The sequence below is a fragment of the Micropterus salmoides genome, unplaced genomic scaffold, assembly GCF_014851395.1.
Source record: "Micropterus salmoides isolate LMB-PRFRI ecotype aquatic unplaced genomic scaffold, ASM1485139v1 Ms_hic_scaffold_21, whole genome shotgun sequence".
NCBI classification, from domain to species: Eukaryota; Metazoa; Chordata; class Actinopteri; order Centrarchiformes; family Centrarchidae; genus Micropterus; species Micropterus salmoides.
The window spans coordinates 12,629,962-12,641,327 of record NW_024041262.1 but is presented as its reverse complement, the minus strand read 5'-3'; the positions used below and the strand labels follow the sequence as shown (position 1 = coordinate 12,641,327).

At 39.2% G+C, this 11,366-nt stretch overlaps 2 protein-coding genes across 7 annotated transcripts; one reads left to right on the top strand and one right to left on the bottom strand.

The window, feature by feature from the left end:
• Nucleotides 1–753: 753 nt before the first annotated feature.
• On the bottom strand, nucleotides 754–3,623 carry LOC119916571 (phosphatidylinositol glycan anchor biosynthesis, class P). Of its 4 annotated transcripts, none has more exons than XM_038736623.1 (5): nucleotides 3,529–3,623; nucleotides 2,941–3,025; nucleotides 1,737–1,809; nucleotides 1,486–1,604; nucleotides 754–1,159 (listed from the first exon to the last, which is right to left on the bottom strand). In XM_038736623.1, the coding sequence occupies exons 2-5, from the start codon at nucleotides 3,020–3,022 to the stop codon at nucleotides 1,044–1,046; spliced, it is 390 nt and encodes a 129-aa protein (XP_038592551.1). In that variant the 5' UTR covers nucleotides 3,023–3,025; nucleotides 3,529–3,623; the 3' UTR covers nucleotides 754–1,043. The 4 variants fall into 4 exon arrangements, with proteins under 4 accessions (XP_038592551.1, XP_038592549.1, XP_038592552.1 ...); XM_038736621.1 differs by lacking the exon at nucleotides 3,529–3,623 and adding an exon at nucleotides 3,109–3,380; XM_038736624.1 differs by lacking the exon at nucleotides 3,529–3,623 and adding an exon at nucleotides 3,109–3,380 and having other exon boundaries at nucleotides 2,976–3,025.
• A 21-nt stretch (nucleotides 3,624–3,644) lies between these two features.
• Nucleotides 3,645–7,806, top strand: rexo4 (REX4 homolog, 3'-5' exonuclease). 3 transcript variants are annotated; one of them, XM_038736617.1, is made up of 9 exons: nucleotides 3,645–4,113; nucleotides 4,223–4,280; nucleotides 4,443–4,551; nucleotides 4,637–4,783; nucleotides 5,518–5,711; nucleotides 5,801–5,889; nucleotides 5,977–6,051; nucleotides 6,170–6,244; nucleotides 7,135–7,806. In XM_038736617.1, exons 1-9 carry the CDS (start codon nucleotides 3,895–3,897, stop codon nucleotides 7,291–7,293), a joined length of 1,125 nt encoding a protein of 374 aa, XP_038592545.1. In that variant the 5' UTR covers nucleotides 3,645–3,894; the 3' UTR covers nucleotides 7,294–7,806. The 3 variants fall into 3 exon arrangements, with proteins under 3 accessions (XP_038592545.1, XP_038592544.1, XP_038592543.1); XM_038736616.1 differs by having other exon boundaries at nucleotides 4,434–4,551; XM_038736615.1 differs by having other exon boundaries at nucleotides 4,223–4,551.
• The last annotated feature ends 3,560 nt before the right edge of the window (nucleotides 7,807–11,366 follow it).

Here is an 11,366-nt window from a genome sequence, read left to right as displayed (position 1 = left end):
AGTCAAAATCCTCGTATGTGTACACATACCTGGCAATAAAACTGATTCTGATTCTGATAACTCCACATAAGAATATCAAGACAAAGTAAAGATAATTGCATTGAATACAAATACACACATTAAAAGATAAAATATACATTTACGATAAATGAAAATACATTGAACAACCTTAAACCTTCAATTCAAAAACAGATCTCCTCACTACTCAAGTGAGGCTTGGTGAGGCCTCATCATCTGGGCATGTCGTTCCACATGCCTCCTCAGGTCTACTACATTCATTTAGGTTATGTTAAACATCTTATCTTCTCTTTAAAAGTTACATGATTTTACTAAATAGTTCAAGCTCATAACAGTTAGCTCCCTGTCTGAGAACTCAGACATCAGACTTCTCCCATGATTTGAAGGTTGGCCAGAAACTGGAATTGTGTTGTTCAGACAACTGGTCAAGTTAGTGCACACAAGTCCTAGTGTTTCCTAGATTTGTGATTTATACAGCCTTTTCTTTTTGCCAAACTGCTGTACTCTGCCTAACTCTCTCTCTCTTCAGTCTCTCAACAATTAGCCTACTTGTTGGCAGTAAAGTTGCAGATTAACTGAAATTCACTTCTGGGAAGCTAAGGAAAACATTATTCCCACTGTACTTTATTTCAGATGTTAAATGGTTCCTCATCATTTAATTATTAATCTTAACTGGTGTTATTGTTTAACGTTATTTTTTTCAGACATACATGTAACATAGGTTATTCTCCACAGTACCATTTGCAACAATAGGTTTATTTGTTTGTATTGTGATATTATGTTACATCACATTCAGCATATTACTGATATTACCACACACACAGCACGTCATATATACAGTAAATAAGTAAAGCGTCAGAAAAAGTCAAATCATTCAGTACATCTTTGCCCCATGTTGCATAGTTCCTGGATAAATAAATAAAGCACAATCCTTCTTTTATAAACAAAGGGTAAACAGTGCACCACAATAAATCCCAAGCAGCTACACTTCTACTCTGCCTCCAGCTAAAATCTGTTTCTGTTTGTTATAGCTTGGGCGACATATAGAACATTTTGTTGACTTCACTAATGGAAACATCTTTCAGTCTGGGTATTCCCTCTTCGCTGCAGGCCTCTGTCCTCTGGCCTTGCGCATACACATCTGTGACAAAAAGGAGACATTCAAGGGGGTGAGGGTCAGGAAGTTTGGAAAGCCACGAAAAAATCCTCTTAACATTTGTCTGGAGACATGATGTCAGATCAACTGCATCATGTATATTTTGTTGTATGTATGTAATAGTTAGTAGTATGTATTTCTTCTTCTAACTTTTAGCTAATCACTGTATTGTGAGGGCCGATGTGACTGTAGTATTAATATCAGTAGCCGTTGTAGAACAAACGTTACTAGAATATAAATATAATGTTGCCACACAGGTGCATTGTCTCCTAACCAGCAGGTCACAGGTAGCCTCTAGCAAACGTCCTCACCTGTGATGTTATCCACGGAGTTGAGGGGAGCCGTGTTGTTCATGTTCACTCCGAACAGCAACACCACAAAGATCATTAATGCAACCAGCAGATAGATCGGCATCGCAAGGGCCCAATATCTACACAGGACAAGGTGTCATAAAACTTCTAATGTGGTTTGTGCACTTCCTGAGGCACACAATTTCATTTAACAGTCCAGAGAGGAAGCTCTTCATTAGCTAACTACTATCTAATGATAACTTTATACTTACTTTTGAGGCCAGTAAGTGAGCCCTATTGAATGAAGCCATTCCTCTGGTATAAATGCCCACATGCAATACAGAACTGTGGAGAGAAGAAAGGAAAGTTGTATTGTAGACAAGTTTCTAGGGTTTTTTGTTTGAATACCTATCCACACTGTTTGACACTGGAGAAACTGGGCTTCCTCTGTACGCACTCACACGCACACAGCCAGTGTCAATCACCATAATTACTGTTGACAGTGAGTGTGTTGAATGACTACATTTGACTTACTAGTTTTTGAAAATGTAAAGTACATCTGTGGTGAATAAATTAAATTAATATACACCTCATTTTATTTTAAAAAATGGAAGATCACAGAAATTTATAGAAAGTGTTTTTATATTTATTGCCGTTTCACAATTGATCACAAGCAAATAATCATGCAGAAATTAATAACATTTCAAACACAAACAACAATAGCTGATAACCTAATTTTTTTTTCATCACACAATTAAACTGCAAGACTTTAGGTCTCGTTTATTGAGGTTTTAGGCCATTTTTTCAACTCCTACTATAAATACTGACTGCAATGTATCTACTAAGTTGGATAAAATATTATGGGTTTGGTAAGTACAGATGTCTTTTCAGGTTAATATTTTTGTTTGGATATTCACAGTAAAGTGTTGCTAAACTACTGTACTGGGTTTTTCTAAGATAGCTGGGTATCAATTTTTAATGAAAACAAGATGTTTTCCTCTTTGACTCGGATGGTTATATTACTACCATGTTTTATTGTTTCTAATATTTAAGACTACATCTTTTGCCTGGGTTAAGTTATGACCTGGGAGGTCAGGCCTCTGACACATAGTCTCTTGGTCATTAAAGGGCAATACTTGACAATATGTGGAATATCCTCTGTTTCAATACTTAATGTGCAATATTCTCTGCTGCAATACTCTGGTTTACTCTGTCCCAACACTGAATTTTTTAAGGTATTTAATCCATTCCAGCTCAACTCTACTACCTCAACTATTTATTCATTACACTTCTGTAATATACAGTCAAATCCTGTTGATTGTTACACACTCCCATTTATATTTTGATATATACAATTTTAGATTGTATATTTTCTTCTTACCAACTTTCTATCAATAATTCTATTACTTTAATGCCTTGATGTACATAGTGAGCAGCTGTAACACAAGTGTTTATATTAGACATGACAACACTTACAGAAGCCGAACTGTGAGCCAAGGAAAAGAACAAACCCATAAATTGCCCTCTCAGGCAGTGGAGAGGGAGAGTTTACCACCATGATCTGAAACCACAACAAAAACAGAGAAAGGTACCATGAGGAAGTGTTACAATTTAAGAAAAGCTGAGTTAGCTCGAGTTACACACCTATAAATAAGTAGGTTTGGTTCATCTAAGCCTACTGAGAAGATTGTGCCTCTCAAAACGCTACCAGATATGTTCTTGTCACCTAGACTGAGCTTTGCTTTTTTTTTTAAACCAAAATATCCTTTAAATATGAGACGCGACGTATTTATCACAATGTAAATAACGACTTAGTTATAAAAAAAAACAACAACGTTATATTCAAAATTTCTACCAAAACTCAGGGTGCTTATTTAGTTCCTGTCAAACATCGCTGACCAATCAACCTTGCCTATATTTCGTCCCATATGGTATTCAGTCCGATGTGAAATATTTGCCAGACAAATATTTCCGCATTTGGAATAAGAAGCAAAATAAACAGCAGAATATCGTTTTTAAAGTATTAACACATTATATAAATTAAAGTGGATATGAGTTGTGTACCTTAGTCTTTGGTTGTTTAGCTCGGTAGAAAACAATACGCGCTTATGTTACGGTTTCATGTCTTTGCCGGACGCATTTGGCTGCTACACATCTCGGAAAGATGCATTTCAGCATGGTTTTGAGCACCTGGAGTTTACCACTGAGCAATTTTCTCGGCAGTTAAGGAGAATATCCGAACCGTTTCACTGCGTAGGTGCGGCTACGCGGTAAACGTACTCTGGAGAAACGTTTAGTGTGAAGATGGTATCCACTCTTCAGTTTAACATCACCTGGTAATCAAGTGACGGGGCCCTGACGGCCCAACGTGGCTGAGGACGGTTCACAGACTTTATTAAAACACCAAACATTTCACCTTAAGTGGCCATAATGTCTAAAGTGAACGCAAAGAAAACAGACTCTTCTGCTAAAACACTCACATCTACAGAGAAGAACAAAACCGCGAAATGGAAAAGGAAAAACTGGATGAAAGAAAAGTTTAAGAGAAAAAAGCCTCCACCCAAGGACCAAGGAAAGGCTAAAGTTCAGCAAACATTACCTCCAAAAGATGTCCAACAGTTCTCTGCCAACTGGAAAACATTACAAGAGGTTTGTCAAGAGCTTGTTAACACTTTTGCATGTCATACTTGTGTTTTAGATTTTGTAACATTCAGTACTTTCCTGAAGATTGTTCACAACTTTGCTAAACTGTGCACAGATGTTAAAGGCCAGTCAACCGGAGAAGAAGCATCCTGTGATACCAAAACCTCAAAATGGTGAGCTGCGGAAAAAGGAGGCTAAAGAAAATTCAAATATTTCCAAGAACACCGTCACTCCTGGGAGGACAACACCTGGGAAAAAAGTGAAGCACAAAACTGTTCCTGACAGTGTTGTCACCAAGGACTCTAAGGTGAAATTAAATGTTCCAGCTTTTTCAGAGACGAGACTGGCTGCTGCTCCAAAAAGGAAAATGGACAATGGAAAGCCAAACAGAGAGCAAACTGCCAAGAAAAAGAAGTCTGTGCTTGAACAGATGAAACCTACAGAGTAAGTATACAGCACTAACTTCTGCCAATATTTTTGTCAAGAAGAACTGTGTCTGCTAACTTCATCTTGTCCTGTGCTACTGTAGAGAGGACCTTTGGTTTGATGATGTAGACCCTGACGACATTGAGGCGACAGTGGGAGCAGAGGCAGCGGAGATCATGAGGAAGAAGCAGGGCATTCAGAAGAGCAAGGACACCGAGAGCGCCCTGGTCAAGGAGAAAGCCTTTGAGGGGTGAGTGACGACAAAGTCTGTGTACTTTGTAGCCCCACAGATGTGATTCAAATGAGTTCAAGTCATACTGGTAAAAGTGGAATGACAGGTTGCTATAATAAATTTGAAATATTCACTAGCTATCATCTAAAATTATCTTAATTGATTTCCACCATGGACATGCATCTTTCTGATGTTAACAGTTCAGTCATTAACTGATAAATCAGATATTACCTGAAGGCATCATTGGCAGCTGTGGTGTTGTTATAATTATACTGTGAGCGGAGGATGTGAATGCTCCCTGCTTGAGCTTTTAAAGGACCGTACTGCTGTTTTACATGTTTTAGATTTCAAAGAATAGTTTGACTTTTTGGATCATTGGCTAATTTGCTTTCTTTCAAAGAGTTACATGAGGAGATAATACCACTCTCATAGCTGTATGAGAAGCCGATCAGTGTGTGTTTCCATTTATTTTGTAACGACATGAAAATCAACTTGTAGTGACATAAAAGTTTGCATTTATGAGCAAGGACTATTTTTAAAAATGCCTTCTTGGAGGTGTGTTTAAGTGTTGGCTTTCCTGCACCTACAGCTGCCTTGAAGATAGATAGATAGATAGATAGATAGATAGGTTGTGTCATTCGTGAATTCAAATCAGAAAACAAAACCTCCCAGCTTTAGCTCCTCAGGCAGGCTCACATAGTAGTGACAACTGTCCTCTCTTACCATTCTGTTTGCCATCCGCCAACCGTTAGCCTCACCAGAGCCGTGGCCATCGATTGCGAGATGGTGGGAGTCGGTCCTGATGGAGAGGACAGCATCTTGGCCCGCGTGTCCCTCGTGAACCAGTTTGGGAAATGCATCTATGATAAATATGTGAAGCCCACAGAGAAGGTGACTGACTATAGGACAGCCGTCAGCGGCATCAGACCAGAGGACATCAAAGACGGTAAGTCATGAAAGTAGTTGCAATGAACAATTAACTGACACGAGGAACTGAAATACCGTTATTTATCATCCACGTTTGCCCCACTGCAGGAGAGGATGTACACACTGTGCAGAGGGAGGTTGCTGAGATCCTGCAAGGCAGAATAGTGGTTGGTCATGCCATACACAATGACTTAAAGGTAAGCTGGGCGTAATATCTTGAGAGGGAACTAAAATCATTGTTAAATATACTGAATGTGAGCACCAATCTTAAATTCCTGTTTCAGATTTTACTGTTGGACCATCCAAAAAAGAAAATCCGGGACACTCAGAAGTACAAACCTTTTAAGAAGACTGTAAAGGTACTTAAAGTTGACAAACTATGCTCCCATGTCAATCCTCCCCAGACCCATTTCTCAGAATCAGTGCTGTATATTATGTATATCTATATCTATATTATTTTAATTTTATTTTTTTTAGAGTGGTCGACCCTCGCTGAAACTCCTCTGTAGAGAAATACTCAACGTTAAGGTCCAACATGGTGAACATTCATCTGTAAGTCATCAACACGTCAAATGCACCTCTCACGTATTGTTTTCAAAAGGTGACCAGCGGTTAGGGCTGAACAATTTGGGGGGGAAAATCTGCTATTTTTCTGCCAGATATTGCGGTCACAATTCAATTTGGATTATTTATTTTTTTTTAAGTTCAATATTTACTGCTAGTCTATTTTTGACGGAAGCCACGTCAAGCAGCACAGAGCAGATGAACCAAGCATGAAGTCAGATAGAGAACATAGAGAATCCGGTCGATTTTTCAAAATCAAACACACAGTGTAGACTCCTGATTGTATATCAACAAAACAGACCAAAAAAGAAACAATTAAACTACGTAGCCTACTTAATCACAACAGAAGCACAAAAAGGCAGAACGCTCTTATGTAGCCTGCACAGAGCAGAACGGAATGGGCTCACAGAGAGCTGTTATCCATAGTTGAAGCACACAAAATGACAAATTAACAGCACGTCAACATTGTAGGGCAGGCTAAACACTCTGCTGAAACACTTCAGTGTGAGTTACGCCTGACAAAACCGTGGCACAGCCGCTGCCTGTGTCGGTTCGCCTGATGCCATGATCCTACGTTTTCCTCCAGTTTCGTTTGTTGTAAAATGTACACGCCCTGATTGTCGAGTAGGACCGTATGGTGCTTCTAATTGGTTAGCAAGTATGTCACACAAGGATGACAGTGGAATCTGTAACTGCACGACTGCTTAAAATGGCAGATGCGCTGTATAATTAACCTACATTTTAATCGCCCTCTTCACGATTAGCTAATCGTGTTCTTTCAAATCGCAATTTTGATTTGAAAACGATTAACCGTTCCACCCTACCAGCAGCAATACCCAGCATCTTGGACTGACACCCCACCTCTCTCTCTCTACCAGGTCCAAGACGCGCAGGCCACCATGAGGCTCTACACACTGGTGAAAAAACAGTGGGAAGCAGAGATTAAAGCCAGTCAGAAGAACAAAGACTCAGTCAAGAAGAGGGAGAGAAGACCCAAGTTTCCCAAGAACAAGGGCAAGAATCTCATGGGATTATGAATTCAAAACTTCCTGTCATCCCTGAATCAGAGCAGACTGGACTGAAATGATCAAAGTTTTGGATTTGTTTTTCAAAGACAAAAAAAACACACAGGCAGAGTTAAGAAAGTAACAGATGTTGGACACTGGGACAGTCATGAGCTTATGTAAAATCTATCACAATAACATCTCAGGCTGTGACTCACTGGGGGATTAAAACATCTGAGAGAGATTTGGCGCCTTTTATTTCCACTTATCCTTTCAGCAATTTCCTCCATGAATATTTCCAGACATCAATTCCCAATGTGTAGTTCCCAGCAGTTGGAGGCAGGTGGCTTTCAGTTTCCTGTACGGAGTATTCTTGATAACTCAAAATAATATGTCCACTTAAGGAGTTGTCAGTGTGTTGTTTTTGCATTATGGTTCCAGTGTTATATAAGTAGTTTGTTTAGATCTGTGGTATCTTGTGACTCAGTTTGAAATCATTTTATTCCTGGTTGCCTTAAAAGATGTACGTTTAAAAAAAAAAAAAAAGTATGAATAAACATGAAAGAAATTCATTCTGTGAAGCTACATTGTAATTATTGTCTGTGACACTCCTCACAGAACAAGGGTTTTACTCTTGTGTTTTTTGATGCTCTCTGATGACCTAATGACCCACAAGATGTTTGGAAGCAGAGTGACAGTAATGTTTAGTAGCTTGTTGCTGGTTTATTTCAACGTCGATTATTTTATAACCTGTTTTCACACATCACTTCCAGGCGTTCTGAGATGACCTCAGACTTGAGTTCCATGAAACTGATCTTTCCAATTTAGATCAGGTTTCTCATAGCTACGTAGTATTCTATAGATGTGTCTTGTGCTTCATTTCCAGTGGTGGAGCGAGGGATTTAGGCTTCTCGTGTGCCCGCAGTATGTCAGTGGGATTTGCTGTCCATGTTAGAATGTGCCCTTCTCATAGTAGAAATGAAACCTTGTTCAGAGTCTAGTTACTAAATTAAGTTTAACTTAGTTTAACTAACTTATGGGGCCATTATTTTACGTAATCTCATCCATTTCTGAATTTTTATTTAGGTTTTTTGTTTCAGTCATGCTGATGAAGTAAGGCATTTAGGCTCCCTGTGTGCCAACAGTATGTCAGTATGATTTGCTGGCCTGATGCACAATATGCCCCGCACTGCTGAAATGGAGATGACGCCCTTGGTTAGTTGAGCCTGCAGGCTCTAAATCCGGCTCTGTATGGAGCTGGGTCAGTCGCTTTGAAGGCCTCTGGCAGATGAAAAGCTGAACAGCAAACCTCAGTGTAAACTGGAATGAAAGAACTGGATGCAATGTTTATTTTATTTATTTTTTTTTAAGATTTAGATTTCTGGATAACACCCCTTACTTTGGTGCAGATCTGTTATATTTGTAGTGCAATAGAGATGATTCCTCATTGGATGTCCCATACGTACATACAATAACTGTTGAGCTATGTAATGTCTCAACCCTAGTGGTTAAACGTTTATAGGTTGTATACAACATAGGAAGCACAGTGTGTAATGCAGGAAATCACAAAACAAGAAGCTGTCATTGAAAAGCTGCTCCCTTCTGATAGTTCAAAATATATTATGGAGTTCTGTTGATTGAAATTGAAAGGTTATTAGCAAACTAAAAGTCAGCAGATTGGAGGAAAATCATCTGAATAATTAAAAATCCAAGGATGATTATGATAATGCTGGAGACCACTTTGTCTGGATCTTAACCTGGAGCAACGAGACTGGGGGCCTGGAACACTGATAAATAATAAAAGCTAATAACAGCTGTTGAAGGATTCAGGAGAGAGACTTACACATCACACAGCTAAGTCAGGGTTTACGAAAAGAAGATACAGACTAGTTGTAAATTTGGTATAGGAAATTTATTGCTGAAGATAGTTGAAAGTTTAGCACTTCTATATTTAGGAATTAAAATCTTTAAATTGGTTATCTGAACTTTATGCTGCATTGGGCACAGCTCAGCTCAATGTTATGTAAAAAGACTTGGGCCAGATGAAAAGGCCTGAACTTTTCCCCAACATTTTTATTCTCAGCAAAAATAGACGCCAATTAGATTACAAAAGTTTCCTCTGAGAGGGTCAGAGATTGATGCAAAATAGAGTCCCATCCTGTTACCAGAACAGAGACCCAAGTTGACATGACGGCACGTAACAACTGATTTTCAACTTTTTTTGGATCTCCTTTATAGCTCTGTTTCTAAGCATGATGTGATCTCCTGGCTCTCTTTACTGCTACACCTGGTTCTGTGGAAATTACCAGATAGCCAAGTCGCTGTCATGTATTCACCATGTGGCTGGTCAGCAGAGCAAAGATGTCTGCCTCACTGTACACTGCTCCACCTCTGTGGCCTTGGCATGCTTATTGATGATCATGTCATCTGAACCACACCTGGCTTTGTGGAAAGCCCCGGTTAGCTGGTGACTTCTGTGCTGTGTGCTAGAGACAGGGCATCCTTAGTATGCACGGCCTTACTGTGCTTCCTCACTCTGCTATGTGTCTTCCTCACCGTCTGTGTGACAGCACATGTTTGCTTTTACATACACGGGTCCTCCACCTGAGCCCAGGTAGTCGGATACAGAGAGAAACAGACAAAGCCACAAAGTCTTAACACTTTGATCTAAACTTTAGCTTTTATATAGTTACTGAATATATTGGTGTATGATTAGTAACAGTTCTCAAACAAATCTGCTTCTACGTGAACTCGACCGGAAATAATAGTCATCTCAGTTTGGACGAGGCATGCACTAGGGATGTCGTGAGCCCACATCTGTTCATTGTTGTTGACTGAAATACACTTTCTATCAGATCTTAGTGTGTATAATAGTGTGTATGTGTGTATTGTTATGCTCAACAACAAACATTGCAAAACAATATTTTGCTGAATGTGAAAATGTATAATGAATACACAAGGACCTCACATTCAAAGTTCCCATCTACTGTCACAATGCCACAGCCTAATAAGTTTTGCAGTTTTGTTTTCAAGTAGGTTTTCACCTACAAGGAATTTCCTTTGGTATATTCGTGCATAACAACAAACATAGTAAAAGAAAATCAAAACTACAGTAGGAGCAGAGTAGGGGTGTTTGGCACAACTTCATCTAGTTGCAAGGTGCATGGAGAAGGGGAAACGGTCTAATGAGGTCCAGCAACACTTGTAGTATATGGAACAACATTATTGTTAGACTTGTGGTCTTCATCATGAAATAAATTGCAAACATTTATATGTATGAAGCAAGTGCTGCAAAGTCAAAAAACATAAATATGAAATGGAAAAATAAGCGACAAAGCTGTACTATATATCTGTTTTTTAAAATAAAAAGAGCTGTTCAGTTTTGTGCAGGTATGTGCAAAGTTCATAGTATGAAGTATAAAGAATATGTGCAATGTACAGAGATAATAATCCCAAAGTCAGCCACAGTTTTTCCTGCTTACCTCGGGGTCCTGGAGGTGTGCTGTTAGCTCATCTAGCAAAATGTTCGGGTCTACCGGTGCATTGCTCACGCAATGTGTAGTACACATGTAATTATATTGAATAGGTCAGCCCTGTACGTCGCCCCCCTTGTCACCAATACCCGATCTAGCTATTTGAGTCAGTATCGGACCAGTATCAGTATCGGATTGGTGCATTCTTAGTCTTAACTGTCTTTAGCTCCAAGTTTTTCTGTTCACTCCACGTCACCAGACAGTCAATCTCCCACCTGTAAACATGTTTTTCCCAGGTTTGAGAAACCTGGTTTTGCTACCTTGAGTACTCTGATAAAAAAAACAGGATACTGTGGCTTATCTAAGTTTCATCTTCTGTTGGTACAGAACAAAGTGGCTTAGATACTAACAAATCAAGACACAACTGCATACATATGAATATAAACCTGGTCATACTGATGAATCTTTAAACCACAATTTTAGAGTCGCCTGCCTTTACATGCACATGAAGATTAATGACATCTCAATCTTATTCCATGGAGTTGGCCCACCCATTGCAGCTGTAACAGCTTCAACTTTTCTGGGAAGGCTGTCCACAAGGGTTAGGAGTGTGTTCATGGGAATTTTTGATTA